Consider the following 19,363-nt stretch of genomic DNA (forward strand, 5'->3'; position numbering starts at 1 on the left):
GGTTTCCAATTTTATTGCATTATATTAATAGTAAAATAGATAAAAAAATATATGTGTATATATTTTTTTTATATATTTGCATTTTTTAAGTATAAAAATATATGATTAAGTAACTACATCTATCGGGGACTCATTCCATGCAGCTGGCCTATATATTACACTAGCCGCCTTTGGCGACCAGCCGGTTCGCCAATCTTAATGTTCGTTAAAATTTTAATAATTAAATATTTTATGCAATTTCTACTTTAATAGCTTCTTTATCAAAATATTTTAAAACTTCAAATTTTGATTATCATATAGTTCATTCATAATATTATAAAGGCCTTCAGTCATAACGTAATATGTATCTCTCTCATTTTCTGTTAGCACCCGTAGAATTTATGCTTTAAATTAAAGTGGAAAGAATTTATCTTCAATTAATATAATAATATTTTTTACTGAAACAAAGCATTTTTTTATAATCTGATTACTGAAAATAGAGTCACTCAGCGTTTAAACTTTATGGGCACTAAAGAATATCTTCTTAAATTTATGTAATATCTCAAGAGTTGGTCAACATAATTTTCTTAGATTCATTATGAGCAGATCGATTCATTAACAATGTTTAAATTTAAATGCATCAAACACTAAGAAAATAAAACGAATCGTTTAAAATAAACGGTTGAAAACAGGTTTTAAAAAAACTACTTAAAAAACGATGTACTTAAAACTATAAGCATATACAAAAAATATATAACTAACATAAATACAATTTACTTACAAAAGCATGCAACTAACCCAAAAATAATTTAAATCATCCATTGATAACGTTGTCATGGCAACAATCAGAACAGAATGCGCATGCGTGAATTTTCTTCGCCGGTTACGTAACGCAAATACGTGATTTTTTCTACGCCAGTTGGGGTAACGCTATGCGGATTAGAAATTTTTAATTTCCTTTATTCTGTTTTATTTTAATTCAAAAGTACTTCAGAATGAATCTGAAAGATTGATTCATTAACAATGTTTAATTTTAAATGCATCAAACATTAAGAAAATAAACAGAACCGATTGAAATAATCCGCCGAAAAATTTTAACCCTAGCCTCATTACTGTTGGGAGAAAAAAAAACTGAAGCCTTTCTCGTTTGGCGCTGGGGATAATGGAAGATTTTTTTGGCGGAAAAGTTGGCGGTGGGGAAAATGGAAGATTTTTTTGGCGGGAAAGTTAGTTTTTAATTAATAATTAAAATTCTAATTAAAAATTCGAAAAAAGAAACCCCAGGTGCACATTCCCAACGTCCAAGGTATACATGTACCAAATTTGGTAGCTGTATGTCAAACAGTCTGGCCTGTAGAGCGCCAACACACACACACACACACACACACACATTGAGCTTTATTATAATTATAGATTACTCCAGGTTAAGAGTGGACAAATTCGAGAGCTCACTTACTCATGTTTAATGGCGAAGCTGTTTACAAAACCAAGTACTACATGGTGTCATAAATGTGATTATGTATATATAAAAAATGATTACATACAGCACCAATCACTCATTTCGACATTCTAATTTGTACATGTATTAATGCAGTGTCAAATAGTCAAGCAAGAAGAAAATAAATGAAGTGTATTTTAATATCCTGTAAAGTAGAACTTTTAAATTGCACATCTTCTTACAAACTCCTGTCAATGAAAATAAATCTAATGATTTATTATCATGGAAGTTATAATATCAGTCACCAAATTTTCGAAAACGACGTGTACTAAAATCATTCCTTTTCTTTTATACTGCTTGTCCCCCTTTATTGATCAGAGTATCTATAATTAGCTCCAAGAAGGCTTTCAAAAATTTAAAGGCAAAATATTAGATTTAGAGGATAAATTAAATTAAATTAAATTTATCCTCTAAATGGCATCAAAAGAACTTCTTGCGGCAATTGTAAGATTTCCGCTGAATTTATAATCCGTAAAATCATTTTCTGGCCCTTATCATTTGATTCCTAAATTTTCACTTCCACATGAAGTACAAACGGATATGATGTCAAAATTCGTGACTCTATATTAATCAAAATTTAGAAGAAGAGAAAATTAATTTAAATTTATAATCCATAAAAGTATTTTCTGGTCCTTTCCTGTAATTCCAAAACTTCCACGTCCATATTAAACATTGTAGTACAAACGGATATGATGTCAAAATTCGTGACTCTAGTTAGGAAGAGAAAATTAATTTGAATATATAAACCTTTAAAAGTATACTCTAGTCCCTGTCCTTTGATTCCAAAACTTTCACATCCATATGAACGCTGTAATAGAAAAGAATTTGATGCATACATTCACAACTCTAGTTAGGAAAAGAAAATTAATTTGATCCTAAAAAGTCTTTTGGGTCTTTTTCCCCTTCAATTCCAAAACTTTCACATCCGTGTGAAATATTGTAGTACAAAAGGTTATGAGATCTAAATTCGTGTCTCTAGTTAGGAAGAGAAAACTAATTTGAATTTATAATCCTTAAAAATATATCCAGGTCCTTTCCTTTGATCCCAAAACTTTCACATCCATATGAAACATTGTAGTACAAACGGATATGATGTCAATATTCGTGACTCTAGTTAGAAAGAGAAAATTAAAATTGCGGTTTCTGAAAGAGAAAGGTCAAAGATTGCTACTTAAATAAACAGACAGGTAAAATTATTCAAGAGAACCGAGTCGGAACGTTTCGATTTAACATTGCTATCAAAAATAAAATCAGAAATAGAAAAAGTATTCGACGGGAAACTATTAATCCTTTAATGATTCGTAGCGGAAGTGATGAAAGATGGTCATAATAAATTGAAGTAATCGGTGAATTTTTGCTTTACCCATTTATATCGTGACAGATTTGGAATTTTATAGCGCAAAAACCAATATGAAGATTATACTATGGCAAACCAATTCTTTATTTGATCCAAAGCTTAACAGACGAAGGTTACAAGAAAATAATACAAAGCAATCATTTGCAAAGTGTTAATAAAATATAAAAGGTCACAGTAAAAAATACAAAAGTTAGTTCAAATTAAAGTATAAAATCATATTTACTTTAAAAAGGCAAAGAGGATTAGCATCTTGGTCTTTGCCAAGTAATATTGACTGAGTCACTGCTGTTGTTTTGAGATTGCAACAGCGTCAAAACATAGCCATTGAATAAACATGTGAAAAATTGTTGCGCCTCAATTAGAATATGGAATAATAGATAATGGATGACTTGATAATAGATATTTCTGAGTGAATTTTGGTGTGATCGAGGCTCAAACGGGTTAAAATGATGTCAAGTTCCGGATTATTCAAAAGGGCTTGTTTTCTATGGAAGTTTATAAATACCATTGAGTTGATATAACGATAGTTTTTTATGTTGTTGTTTTTTTCACTTTACGTGCAAGTATGAGTGTCTTAAAAAAAGAGGTTTTCATTTGGCTCCCTTGTCAACCCACTCATTTTCACATGGGATGGTCTTAAGCTGAATAAAATTGTAAAACCTCAAAAAATATAATTACCTTTATATATAAACTCGAACCTTTATTTTATACCTCGAAAATATAATTATCTTTATAATAAAATTTTAAAACCTTAAAAATGTTTATATTACTATAATGATGAAATGATTTTAAAAACTGTAAAACGCTTTACAAAATCTCTGCAGATAATCTATTATCCCTAACATCTATTTATGAATTCTGACAAAACATGCAAAATTGCACTAACCACAGCATTGTGTGACGGAAATTTAAGCCATTTCAATTTTCTTCTGATTCAGATCTGAAGTAAAAAAGAATTGGATATACCCAAATACATCAAAATAACTTCTGACACAAAGCAAAAAAAAAAAACCCGTGGGACCAAAACAATGTCTAAAGATCATGAGGGTTTCCACCAGTTACGGACAGAGTGAAGAAAACTATACGGATAATTTAATAAGTGTTATTGCTTTCCACTCAATTCTTTATGTCATTTCCGGGAGAAAAATAAAAGTGGCACCAAAATGGACAATTTACATAATTTCGTTCTGCTTGAATTCTTTGCTAGTGAGCGGTAACCGTGGTTATTTCCCATTGCATGTTGGAAAATAAAATCATTGTAAAGGTTCCTTTTCTTATTTTTGCTTATTTTGTGGTTCTCTGTAGCTTAAACATTCATCTATCTTTAAGTGTGTCGAAAATACTACAAATGGAAGAATTTTCATAGCCAATAAAAGTAGGGTTAGAAATATTTATTATATAATAATATGCACACTTGCAAATTTAGTATTTGCGCCAAATACTGACACAAAGACCAATGAAACCAATTTGTATTAGTACAAGACCAGTGAAACTGTCTTCTATCAAAATAACAATTAGTTAAAGGTTTCATGAATCTCCCCATCATACACCGAATCAGAGACTAACATTCCTTGAATCTTCTCTCTAGTTATAAACAAATGGTCCTCTATAATTTAAAAATTCATCTTTCCTTTAGTGTGTCGAAAATATTACAAATGGGAGAATTTTCATAGACAGTAAAAGTAGGATTATAAATATTTAATATATAATAATGTGTTCATTTACAAATTTAGTATTTGCACCAAATACTGACACAAAGACCAATGAAACCAATTTGTGTTAGTACAAGACCAATGAAACTGTCTTGTTTCAAAATAACAATTAGTTAAAGGTTTCATGAATCTCCCCATCATACACCGAATCAAAGACTAACATTCCTTGAATTTTCTCTCTAGTTACAAACAAATGGTCCTCTATAATTTAAAGATTCATCTTTCCTTTAGTGGGTCGAAAATACCACAAATGGGAGAATTTTCATAGACAATAAAAGTAGGATTATAAATATTTATTACATAATAATGTGTACACTTACAAATTTAGTATTTGCACCTTGTACTGACACAAAGACCAATGAAACCGATTGGTCTTTGTGTCAGTACAAGACAAATGAAACCAATTAGTCTTGTTTGAAAAATACAAATGCTTAAATATTTCATGAATTTCTCATTATTCCCTAAATCAGAGACTCGTATTTCATGAATCTTCTTTCTTCTAAGAAGCAAATTATATACAAAAAATCTTTGCTCTGTGGATTCTTGAATTTAAGATGGAAATAACACATTTCCTAACTGATAGAAAAAAGATAGTTTAAGAAAGTAAATTTTTGGTATATAATTTTAAAAATGCACGAATGTAATTGGGAAAAATACATTCGATTGCAAAATATTATAAATAATAGAAGTTTTACAACAATAATTATAAACAAATTAAAATACATTACTGATTTTATATCATTGAAACAAGGCACATTGAAAATATTTCAAATAAATTATGCAGTCGTGATGTTTTGATGAATATAATTGTACGGAAATTGCATTTAGAAAAATCAAAATAAATATATTGCAGATTGATAATATTTTTTACTAAAAATCCAAATGAATATATTGCAGATTGATAATATTTTTTACTAAAAGATCCAAATAAATATATTGCAGATTAATAATATTTTTTACTAAAAATCCAAATAAATATATTGCAGATTGATAATATTTTTTACTATATAATAATGCAATTGAAAAAAGATTGATCATAGTTTTTATGTTGTTTCATACTTTTTTCATGTAACTTGATGTGCCTGAGTTTCTTTCTGTGTTCGAAAACTAATGCATTTGACACTTACACCGTTTTAAAGTCGCCTCCTTATTATTTTAGTTAGAGTTCAAAATTACCGAAATAAGGCATATGTTGCTTCTAAATGCGGTATTATTAAATAAACTAAACAAAAATTTAAAGAAGATTAGATTTCATGCAACCAGAGTTATCAGGGATAGTAACGAAATTTATACACAGAAAAAACTTTTCGAAAATATTTTGAAGAAAATTTTAATTTAAAAATCTTTTCTATCCTTATTGTGATTTGCAGTCTATATTCCAATTGCTGCAATCAACAGTATGGCTTGTTGAAAACAAGTAATAAGTGAAGAGTATTGTAAACTTATTACAAATTACAATCGTTCATATAAAGCTATACTATAATGATTAAAGAATTTACTTCGTGAAATCATTGTGTTTAGAATCTTTTAGAAAATATTCAAACAAAATTAAAATCCGATTCTTGAGCAATAAATTCAAATCTTGAGTTCAGTAAGCTAAGATATAATGAATTTTCTGTGATTTGTTTAATACAAACAAAATGAACAAAAACCCATCCTCAAGGAATGCTATTTCATGTAAGAGATATTCGTTTATGTGCAAGTGCAAAAAACAGGTTTTTAAACCACTAGGAGATAATTGCTTTTAATCACGTTTATCACTCTTGCTTCATTATCAGGGAATATTTTAAATATTTTTACGTATAAACATTTTTACATTTTCTTAATCGAATCATAACTAGAAAACTGAGCAGTAATCGTAGAGTGCCAATGTTAAAATAAAAGAAGAAAGTGTAAGAAAACATTAAAAAAATTTTAAAAAATATTCCTAATATTCCTAAAATATATTTTACCGATATTTCTTTTAGGTGTATAATTTTCGCTCCAAATGTTAGATAGTTAAAGTTACAAAAATTAGACTCTGAAAGGATAGGGAAAAATCTACATTTAAAGAAAAATCATTATTAAAAGAGAAAACAATTACAGCAAAAAAAGTTTTAAAAGACACCAGCGGAAAACACTGGCATAAATACATCTTCCAAAATTATACAAATGAGAATTATTTTGAAAAAAATGATGATTATTTAACGACTATTTTTCGTGATTAACAATTTGTACGCAAGAAAAGTACAAATAACCTATGACAGATCTAATTTTATTAACTAAACCCTTTACATAAATGGAGAAGCGCAACAAAAATGAATATACACTTGAAATGACTAACAATATGTTTATTAACGCTATATTACGAGAATAAGTGTTTCTGTAACAAAGGACATAGCAGGTTAGGATGAGAACTAATACATGAAACTGCAAAAAGCAGCATGTCCAAATCGATATAAGCAATTTCTAGTCAAAATGCCTCCAATCATGATTATAGAAAGACGTAATTGATATATTTTTGAATTCAAAAGCTACAGACCGAAATCAATTGAAGTCAAAATTTCGCGAAACATTCATTATCGTTTCTTTCTTTACAAATTTCAGTCAGTAACATGCTCTGCACTTCAGATAAGTGTTAAAGTAAAAGGCATGATCAATTGAATATTAAATTATTTTATTTAATAATCCTTATTTTCGTATTTTATAAGATGTATTTGTAATAGGTCCAACATCGATGATCTTCTGAATTATTTTTAATTACTTTTTCTATGCCAATTTTTTCTATTTATTTTTTCTTTCTTACGCAATTATTTTTCTTATTGTTAGGAATTGTTAAAGTTTTTGAAACTTTTTATCAGCCTTGCTTATTTTTGAAATCGAAGATAACTTAAATTCCAAGAACATTAAACTGTGAAGGAAAGATGACAGAATTAAAGTAAAAAGTTAATAACATCTAGAGTAAATACAATAAAAGTGTATTTTTTGTGTAAATGTATTAAATTTAATTGTTTATTGAATAAATAACAGAAATAAGAAGAAATTTTTCGAAATCTTTTCAAAATATCCACAGCACATTGCAGTAATTTAATCAAAAAGAATATTACCTATGAAAGAATAGTCAAATGCCAGTATCTCAGTCTCGGTTTACTTTAAGGCAATTCTTGAAAATATATAGGATTGATTTAAATACAGCTTATTGGAAGATATTACAATATACACTGAAAAAGCTGAAATTACACTTGAAGTAAAGTATTAAGAACTTACCAGCTGCAAAAGCATCAATAAGCTGTGTACACCTTTCGGGTAATCGCATGGTGGTTCTGCAACCTCTGGCATCACCACGGTGTACTGGTGCATTTTCTCTGTTCCACTGCTCATCGGTGCTCAGGCCATGAAAGGCGCGATGACAAATCTGAAAATAAAATTTAAATTTAATGCAACTAATCGCTTTCGTTTCAAAATGAAATGCAACAGAAAAAAATATCCCTATTACATCACTCAAACATAATTCATTTCCAAACAAAAGCATTGCCACCAAATGCTTAATGATAATTAATGCATCATGCTTACTACTACATGAAATGCCAAGCCCGTACCATGACTATAGCCAAATAAATTAAAAGTGTGAAGCGTGCTGTTTGTTTTCCGGTCGTGACAACATTGACAAAAGTTTTTGTTTTCGGATAATAAAACAAACTCCTGGAGTCATGCCGTAAATTATTCGACTAAAAAAATGAAAGAGCGATCCACCTCACTAAGCTTATGTATGAGCAATTTTTATTTTTTCAGTTTTTACAGACACAGAGGTTGACAACAATGCAAAGTGAACAGTTGTGGAAGTAATGACATAAACTGTCGTTCGACTCACTGTCAAGGGCCGAATTTCGTTTGTTTATGATATTTTTGGCTCTCAGTTCAATAGAACATTTCTTTTGTCATAGTTTTACTTTTCTACTAACCTCGTATTTTTCCTTCAAAAGTAGGATCGTAATGTAGCAATAAATATTATTTCTTGAATTTGTCGAAAGTTTTATAATAACGATAAAAAAGCTTGGAATGGAGCAATATAGATTCAAGTCTAGAAATAAAAATTTCTAAATTATTTAATTATTATTATATAATAATATAAGATTTTTTATCAAAATTGCGTTTTAAGTTTTATTTTTAATATTATTCCATAAGAAAACAAATAAGAAATACGTAAATGAGCTTGTTAAAAATTGAATAAAATAAAATAAGTATAAAATAGTATTTGTAAGTATAATAGTATAAGTGTATAATAAATAGTAAAATAGTACAAGTATATAATAGTATAAGTAAAATAAGTATAAAATAGTATAAGTAAGCTCCGGCTAAGCTATTAAAATTAGTAACTGAGAGATGACAATTTAAATTTCTTATAGACCTTTTTCTTAAAAAAAATGCTTACTTTTTATTATAATTTATATAATGTTTTATATAAATTTTATATAAAACATTTTTTCCTCTTTCCTTCCTGTTTTGAACTAATTTCGACTAAACATATTTTTGTTATAACAACAGATGTCTATAAAAAAATAATTTCATGAAAACAATCCAGTGTCTATGAAATTTAATTAAATCCCTCATTACAATTTAATCATGAAAAATAAAAATATACGAATTAATTTTTTTAAATAGAAAAAATTTTAAAATGGCATTTATTTTTCTAAATAAAAGCAAATAATATGAATATTGATATATTTCAATATTATTAGCGTAGCAAAGAAATTTTAAAAACTAACATTTCAAAAAGTAAACAAAAAACATCTAAAAAAATACTATATTTAAAAGATCAAATATAGCTTAGATATATTTATATATAAATATATTTAAAAGATCAGATATAGCTTAGTATGCCTCTTCTTTTATAGTTAATCATTAATACAGTGGCAATATATATTTTAACCATAAATCTACTTAAAATCAATTTGAAATCTTTAAAGAAAGTGTGTTTATCACAACAGACATTCAACATCAGATCTGCTGCTTTGATAAAAGATTCTAGTACCTTTACACATTAAAATATTTATACATAAATCAATATAACTGCTTGAAGAATTATTTCGCAAAATGTGAGGTAATTTAAACGAATGACTGTGCGAAATTCAAACTAATGAATTTTCAATAGCAGAATAGGTATATCAGTAGCAGAATCTTTCCCAATAGCAGAAGATTATATAAAATACCTGTAAAATGACTCATCAAAATTTGAGAAAAACAACAATTTAATATTTACATTAAATATATTACTCATATCAGAATGTGAAATTTATATTCAGCTTCTATGACTTTTCTGTTATTTATATGTAGAAACTTAAATGTTGAATTTAAAAAGGAATCTCGATGTTGCACTAACAACTAACTTTGAAAATTAAATTAATCATTAAACAATAAAAAAATCAAAGTTTGTAACATTTACTAGTACCTATAAATATACCCAGTGGAACAACATTTTTTAATAATATAATAAGTTATTTGGATTGAAATAATAGAGAAAAATGTTGATAAAATAATTTACTTTGAAATAAAATGTCTTTTGTTTTTCAGTTATTAACGTCAGAAATTTTTAAATCAATATTGATTTACAGTATAATATAAGTGAGTAAACTATATCAAAGCAAAAACTGTGATAACTAAATATTACCATATGGGATAGTTTATATTATTAGTGATGAAATAGGTAATGGATGCAAATGAAATTAAGATTGGCGAACCCGATATAACAATCTAAGTTCTAACTCTGAGGGAATCTAAGCTTTAGTTCCTTATTTCGGATTAAATATTATTTTTTTAGACTTTTAACACCATATAACTTAGGGAATTAGTTACCTGCAGTAGCCAACTAAACAGATTAGGCAAATGCTTAGGGTCACTAGGCTGGGAGAGGGCAAATAGCAAATCAATTTTAAAATTTTATTTTCTTAATTTAAAAGTAAATGAACTTGCAACATATACAATTTCAATGAATAACAACATATCAGAATAGCATAAACACATAATCAAGTATAATTTGGTCTATCTCCTATATGTTTCATTATGTTCATGTAGTTATTAAAATATTTATAAAGCATAATATCTGTTTCAATAATATCTCATACTTAGATGTCAGTCAATCTGAAGTCATAACATAGAAATAAAAACAAACGCATATTCATAAAATTAATAAAATTTTAAAAAAACTATAATAACTTATTAAAAAGGTGTTGAAATGTGAAATTGTGAAATTAAATTGACCATCTTATTAAAAGAGAGGCCTCATAATATGCATTCTTAGGATGCAGAATATTTAAATCCACCATTGGTTACTTGTATGTTGTAGAAACTGAAAGGTAATATAGATGACTCTCAATAATCCGACAGTTTCGTCAATTTGGCTCCTCTATAGTCAGATAATTTCAACAGAGAGAATGAAGAATATGGAATCTTGAAGCAATTCACTATATTCGGATGTCGTTGAATATTTAAATAATAGATTGCAACTAGGGATTGCAATACCGGTATACCGGGATACCGAATACCGGTATTTTGAGCCATTTGTACAATTTTGTAATACCGGTATTCACAAGTTTAAATACCGGTTTTTCGGTATTTACTAGAAATTTTTAAAATGGTCTCCACTATATGTTCAGGTATCGCGAACATAGCAAAATAGTATACGTTTTTGTTTTTATGTCTCCCTAACGGGCAAAATTAATTAACTAATTAGTGGCTTAATTAATTTCTTAAATCTAAATTAGGTAAACATGGATTATCCCTGAAAGAAAATATTGTATCCATAACGACAATATGAATACAATATTTTCCCAATATGAATACAATATTTTCCCAATATGAATAATATATTCCCAAAGGGGCAACAATTATGAAAAAAGTTGGAAAGTTGATTGGTGCAAATCAGCAGTTGTGCTATGCACATGGAATTCAATTAGGAGTAATAGATGTGTTATACCAAAAAGATAAAGAACAGGAGAATCCAAATATTGTGGATATAGAAATTTCGGATTCCAACTTTGAAAAGAGTAAGAGTGAGAGTGGTATTGACAATGAAGATAATGGCAATGTAATTGTTGAAGAAGATATTGCTAATGAGGATGAAATATTAACCTATCAAGAATTGCTTCCTATAATTTATAAAGTTCAAAAAATTGTTAAGATATTTAAACGTTCCCCTATAAAAAGAGCATATTGCTAAAATATATACTAACTGAAAATAAAACAGAATATATGTTAATATTAGATTCTAAAACACGTTGGAACAATTTACTCCTAATGATGGAACGATTTTTGAAACTAGGAAATCCAATCAATAAAGCAATAATCGACTTAAACCTGTAAATTTATTTTTCAGATAGTGAATTCGACTTAATATCCAGAACTGTTTCAGCTCTACTTCCAATAAAACTGACTATTGAGGCATTATGTCAGAGAGATTTTAATTTATTAACAGCTAAGGCAACTGCAGTCACTGAAAGAACAGCATACATCATTATCTGAAGAATTATATATTACATTGAAAAATCTCACAGAAGAAAGGCATACCGAAATAGAAAATGTCTTATGGTATATACATAATTATAATGATTTTAAAAATTAAAATGAAAAAGAAGAAAAGAAAATAACCAATTCAAATCTGATTAAGTTTAGAGTAAATTTTCTTAAAATTTTTTAGCCACAAACCTATCCACATTCGGAAGAATTCGGTTCAATTATCAAAGATTATGATGTCACTACTGTCGATAGTGAAAAGGAATTGTCTCTTGAACAAAAATTAGAATTAGTGATAAACAAAATTTCAACGAACCAAAATACAATACAGAAATCAGCTATATCCAAAACCATCCGACGGGAAATCGATTTATTTGAAGATGAGGGATTTAGAGGTAAATACTTGGAAAACGTATATCGCGCATTGCTAACAGTACCACCAACTAGCGTAGATGCCGAAAGAGCGTTTTCGACAGCTGGTCATTTTTACACAAAATTACTTTTCAGGCTTAATGACAGTACAATGGATGCATTATGTTTTTTAAGATCACATTTCAAAAATTTGTAATAGTACCACAGACTGAATAGTGATATTTACACTTTTTTTGTGATTTAAATAAATAAGATGTTTCTTTACTTTTTTGTGATTATATACTGTTATAATTTATAAGCTACAACTTTTTTTTTCGATATTTACACTCTCAAACAAAACTGGCAAATAAAACAAAGAAACACATGTGTTTTCTTTCTTTCTCTAAAATTTCTAATACCGGTATTAACACCGGTATCCTGGTATTAAGATTTAAAAAATACCGAATACCGGTATTGAAATTTTGGTCCGGTATTGCAATCCCTAATTGCAACTCAGATTTTGAATTATATTTTGAAATATTTATTATATCTAGCATAATTTTATATATTCTAGAATATTTTTGCCCATTAAACATATTTTTTGCTATTAAAAAGTGAAGTTTTTAATGAGTCTTCTCTCATCCGGCACTTTCATTAATCTAGCAGTCCTCTAATCAGATAACTTTTTCTTAGTTTTTCTGCACAATATACTTCGAATCCGGAACTTCTAGAATTCCCCGTAAGTTCAGTGGATATACATTAAAAGAGTTTTGAAAAAAATGTTAAAGATTACGTACCGATTTATTCAGAATTTTAGGTAAAATGGCGTTCAAATTATTATATAACGTAGAAAATTAGAATTAGAAGAACGTTGCCTATTTCTTTTTTCTAAGACAGTAAGAATTAAACCCAAATAAATTTTATGTAAAATATGCATAATTACAATCAATGCAAATATTTGCCTTTTTTTCACATTAAACAAATAAAACGCTCATAAAAATTCTAACTAAAGTACAATGTAATTTATTACTTACAGATCAGGTCAATGATCTCAGATACCATGAAACACATAAAATATTTATAGAACGTCCTTGTCGAAAAATAAACATGTATTTTCAGTTTTTAATTAATGCTAACAGTGAAACAAACAAAGGCAGTGATCTCATAAAACAACCGAAAGTAAGCGAGTTACAGCCTTTAGAGTAAATCAAACACTTAAACGGAAGTTAATGAGAAAAATTATTTCATTCACTTTAAATATTTTATTCTTCTGTAGTAGGAAGTCATTAGATGTAGAGGAGATTTTATTGTCTAATTAAAAGTGAAAATCTGGTGCATCATTCATATTCTCAACCGTCGTTGTAATTATATTTTATTGTACCTCTACAAGAAAACAGAAGATATGTTGCTTAATTTTGCTTATATTTCATGCTCGCATAAAGGTCAACCGTTTAAAAAATGATATTGTTTCTCAAAAAAAGTTCATAAACCAATTTAAGAAAAACACACGTTGTCCTGTTGTTGTCAACATCATAACTGTTGAAATGAAACGTACTTTGGTCGAAAAATATGTTGGAAAACAGTGAAAAACAAATATGGAATCCTTTGAAATATTTTTATAACGTTACCCTTCGCGTTCTAACCTTGCCATTTCCGTGCGCATACATATCTCATCGTTAAAACAGAATTTTTATTACCTTATTCTGGATTAGAATGTTTATTTTGAACTAAAATGATAGTAATAGTTTACAAAATAATTTAATTTTTTGAGATTTAGAATGTTAATTTTCTTTTAAATTGTGAAAAATATGTTGAAAAACATTCTTTGGTTGAAAAATATGTTGAAAAACAGTAAAAAACAAATATGGAATCCTTTGAAATATTTTTATAACGTTACCCTTCGCGTTCTAACCTTGCCATTTCCGTGCGCATACATATCTCATCGTTAAAACAGAATTCTTATTACCTTATTCTGGATTAGAATGTTTATTTTGAACTAAAATGATAGTAATAGTTTACAAAATAATTTAATTTTTTGAGATTTAGAATGTTAATTTTCTTTTAAATTGTGAAAAATATGTTGAAAAACATTCTTTGGTTGAAAAATATGTTGAAAAACAGTAAAAAACAAATATGGAATCCTTTGAAATATTTTTATAACGTTACCCTTCGCGTTCTAACCTTGCCATTTCCGTGCGCATACATATCTCATCGTTAAAACAGAATTTTTATTACCTTATTCTGGATTAGAATGTTTATTTTGAACTAAAATGATAGTAATAGTTTACAAAATAATTTAATTTTTTGAGATTTAGAATGTTAATTTTCTTTTAAATTGTGAAAAATATGTTGAAAAACATTCTTTGGTTGAAAAATATGTTGAAAAACAGTAAAAAACAAATATGGAATCCTTTGAAATATTTTTATAACGTTACCCTTCGCGTTCTAACCTTGCCATTTCCGTGCGCATACATATCTCATCGTTAAAACAGAATTCTTATTACCTTATTCTGGATTAGAATGTTTATTTTGAACTAAAATGATAGTAATAGTTTACAAAATAATTTAATTTTTTGAGATTTAGAATGTTAATTTTCTTTTAAATTGTGAAAAATATGTTGAAAAACATTCTTTGGTTGAAAAATATGTTGAAAAACAGTAAAAAACAAATATGGAATCCTTTGAAATATTTTTATAACGTTACCCTTCGCGTTCTAACCTTGCCATTTCCGTGCGCATACATATCTCATCGTTAAAACAGAATTCTTATTACCTTATTCTGGATTAGAATGTTTATTTTGAACTAAAATGATAGTAATAGTTTACAAAATAATTTAATTTTTTGAGATCTAGAATGTTAATTTTCTTTTAAATTGTAAATTAGCATTAGATAAAAGTATTTGCTTTAAATAACAAATAACATTATTTCATATTTTCAGAAACAGAAATTAACCAGAAATATTTAATTCATCTAAAAAATTTTTACCATGAACAGAAGTAAAAATCTCATTTGTGCACCATTGAAGAGATCCTGTTAAAAGGATATATAATAAAGGATATTCAAATTTTGTTTAAATAAATGATAATCTAATTGTAAAATATAAAGATATTGACTTTTTATAGAGCTTCATAATCGTTTTTGTATATTATTATATTTATGTGAGATGATATATAATGCCGCATTGAAAAAAGACAGTCGAATCTCCATGGCCGAATGGTCATGACACTGGACTCGTAATCAAGAGACCGTGGGTTCGAATCCCGCTAGAGACAATGCGATTCATAGTATATGTAGATATTTAACTCCTTGATTTTACGTTTCCCTTTATTTCATGTTCCTGAAGATCCTGGGCCTTTCTTTAGTTTACCAGACAAGTGTTCTGGACTTTTCTTATTGTCTCCAGAAAAGTATTCTGGAACTTTCCGTGCTAGTATAAAAGCAGAAGATTTGTCAGTCACTGCGTTCAGAGTTGAGTTAATAAATTGGTTTAGCTCCACTTCTTGTGTGTGTCATTGAGTTCCGCACTAGAGTATCTACGCGACAATATAAATTTCAAAATAAGTACCAATATTTATGAATAAAATAAGCACTTATTGTCATATTCTTCTTTGCCAATATGAAAAGAATTATATTTTCAAAACACCTCTTCAGTACTGTAACAGATTATATGAACATATTTCTTGAATTTCATAACTGGACATGAAATTTAATGCTCACGATTGGAAATTTTGTGAAATTTCGGAATAATTTACTTTAACATATAGAACTTTTCAATTAGTACCTTTATTACAATATTCCTTCTTCGTGTTTAATTTCTTTATAGAAAAATATCCATAGAAAAAAAGTTAAAATCTTAAAATTGCTCCGAAACCTATTATTATTAATTTTGGCTCTCGTGTCGTCGGATTTTGGATTCTAAGTACATTATTGTGAAAAGAATTATCATCCTTAAAAGCAATTTATCTAATATCAGCGTGCACCGCATTACTGAATATATGGGAAGCTATATGGAATTTATTTAACACTGATATGTAAAGGAACAAATCAAAATCCAGCAAATGGTATATTAACAAAACTTCATTGGATTTGATGGCTTTAGTGTATGCGCAGATTCACAGAAAGAATATTCAACAGCTTATTGCAATCTTATCAGCATATTAGAATTTTATTGTGCAAACGATCTATTGGACTAGGTTTGAAATGGTATTCAATCCAGTGGGGGGGGGGGAGCAACAACAACATATTCAACAGCAACTTATTCTGAACATTTTAAATCTTAGATTTTAAAAGTCTAATAACATAAGATTGTAATCAACTTAATATAATTTAACAAGCAACATCAATAATTTCAAATTCTTAATTTTATAAAAGTAAGAAGCTTAATTTCTCACAAATAATAAAGAAGATAAAAGTTGTTTTTTTTTCACATTTGAAGCGGAAGTGAATATTTCTTATGATATAGAAAGGGAAATGTTCCTCCATATTCGTTTCAAAAAATTGTGTTTTCTTTCCCTCAGTAAAATTTTAAAAATTGACAGGAGTTTATTTTTGCTTTATTTTTGAAAATCGAGATAGATTTCTTCGTGTTTTATTTCCTTATAGACTAACTTCCTTGAAAAGTTAAGATTTTAAGTTCGCTCCAAAAATAATCCTATTAATTTTGATTACCGTATCATCGAATTTTGGATTCTAATTAAATCTTGTGAATTGAAATTCTAATTAAATCTTTATTCTCATCCTTAAAAGTTCTTTATTGATACGATGAATGTATTAGAATTTTGGACATCACAACGCATTTCTGAATATTTGCGACGCTATGTAGAATTTATTTAACGATGATATATAGAGAAACAAACCAAAACCATAGAAAAATGGTGTATTACCGTAGATATAATGGATTTGATTGCAATATGTACTCAGATTAATTCAATAGTTGCTTATCCCTAACATTACAATACTGAAAATGTAAGAATCAAATAATATAAGCTAGTAATCAACTTAACCTTGTATTTACCGACGTACTTTAAAGTACCGTTTTAATACGGATAAAATCGTCATAATATGACTATTTTTTCTAACAAGAAGAACGTATTTCTAATAGAAAGTGGCAGATGTTAATTAAAAATAACATTAAAAATCTTTTTTATTAATTTAATAAATTAAATTATTTTAATTAATTTTTAAAAAATTCTTCCTTTTCCTGAGTTTATTTTGTACCAAAATTTAGCTAACGGTTCAAAAATAAATTTGAAAAATTGATGGTAAAATAAGTCGACAAATAAAGGATTAATGGAATTTTAAAAGAAACATCGGCAATTTTTCAATTTAATAAAAGAAAGAAAAAAAACTGATTTTTCTCTAAATAATATCGAATACGACGGATATGTTTTCCACATTTGAAACAAATGTAGATGCGTCTTATTTCTAGAAGAACGAAAAACTTCCATATACTTATTGGCTTCAAAAAGTTGTCTTTTCTTTTCTTTAGAAAAATTAGAAAATTGAAATAGCTACGGCTGCTTGTAAATCGATAGTAAACAACACGTGACATAATATCCGGTTATCCGCAATACGTTTAAAAATAAAGAATTCACTTAGCTTCTAGACAAAATAAAATTAATTACTTGTTGCAGAGTACGACTAAACTTGCTAAATACCGAGTTACGCTGTAACATTTAAACATAGCTGATGCAGCACGTTTCATTAGCGTGAAGCAAGAATAAAATAGTTTCTGCAGTTTACGTTTCTGAAGGGGAAAAGCTACGAACATACATTCTAAATTTTCTTGACAAACAGATCTCTGTTCTCGGGCAGCAAGAAAAAAATATTTCTTGAACACGGTTCCTTGATGCAAGGATTTGTTTGCAGCGTACGTTACCAGGTCTACGAGAAACAGTATATTTACATTTCTACCGTACGGAAGCTGGGGATATATCTGGTGCCTACACGTGTAGTTAGTTTGTATATTCAGAGCGAAAAGTAACTTCCGTTGCAGGAAGTAGGATTTAAATATATTTTATGATTCTTTCAGAACTTTATGCATTGAGGATTGATGAGTATGGAAGATCTATTACATCCTATGTCGTAACAGCAATTGATTTTATGAAATCATATAAAAAAGATCTGAATCGTCAAAAATTTCATAGTTATTTCGATGAATCTCAAGGCTAGAATTAGCCATTTTTTGCCGTTATTTTATATGACTATATGACAGTGAACACGACTGCTCAAAAAAGGCAGTGGCTTTAAAGAAAAAAAAATCATATATATGTATATGGTTCTTACTCCACAAATTTAAATCTCTATCAAATTTTGAATGAAAAAAAAAAGACTATGTGGCTTTATATTAAAAACATATTTATGTATATGGTTCTTACACTACAGTTTTAAATCTCTAAATGAAAAAAGACTATTTGGCCTTACACTAAAAAATATTTATGTACAGGGTCCTTACATCACAATTTTAAAACTCTATAAAATTTTCAATGAAGTTTTCCAGCTAAAAAGTTGTCTGTTTAGCCATCCAAGTTCGTATGCACACAATAACTCGAAAAGTCATAGATGAAATTTGATATATGATTTTAACAATAGAGTTAGTCATATATCAAATAAGTGACCAAATTCGGCAATCTATTGACTGTCTGTCGATTTGGTTATTAGTGTATAGGACCGTGATAAAAGAAAACAATGGAATAGATTGGTGATTTTTTTAGTATACGATCTTTACATGCATCTTAAAATATGTATACTTAGAAGAAAATTAGATATATAGTATAAGGATATGAAAAATTGGAGGTGACAAAATTCCCTTTGATTTCACTTTAATTCAATCTTTAAAATGCGATTTTATGTATTTATAATTTATATATATATATATTTTTCTTATTGCTCCATGAATTCTTGTCTTCTGGGTTAACATAATAGTGATCAAATGCATAAAAATCTGAAACACTAAACACATTTTTTAACAGTATCTT

The 19,363-nt window shown here is 27.9% G+C and overlaps 1 protein-coding gene across 2 annotated transcripts in view; it reads right to left on the reverse strand.

Annotated features, from left to right (window-relative positions):
- The window catches only part of LOC129963586 (uncharacterized), an 82,984-nt gene that overhangs the window by 16,378 nt on the left and 47,243 nt on the right, over positions 1 to 19,363 (reverse strand). For both annotated transcript variants that reach the window (XM_056078051.1, XM_056078052.1), the window contains exon 2: positions 7,793 to 7,940. In XM_056078051.1, the coding sequence (XP_055934026.1) occupies positions 7,793 to 7,906 (114 nt within the window). In that variant the 5' untranslated portion in view covers positions 7,907 to 7,940. The remainder of the gene's footprint in view (positions 1 to 7,792; positions 7,941 to 19,363) is intronic.

Source organism: Argiope bruennichi, chromosome 3 (assembly GCF_947563725.1).
Source record: "Argiope bruennichi chromosome 3, qqArgBrue1.1, whole genome shotgun sequence".
Classification (NCBI taxonomy): Eukaryota; Metazoa; Arthropoda; class Arachnida; order Araneae; family Araneidae; genus Argiope; species Argiope bruennichi.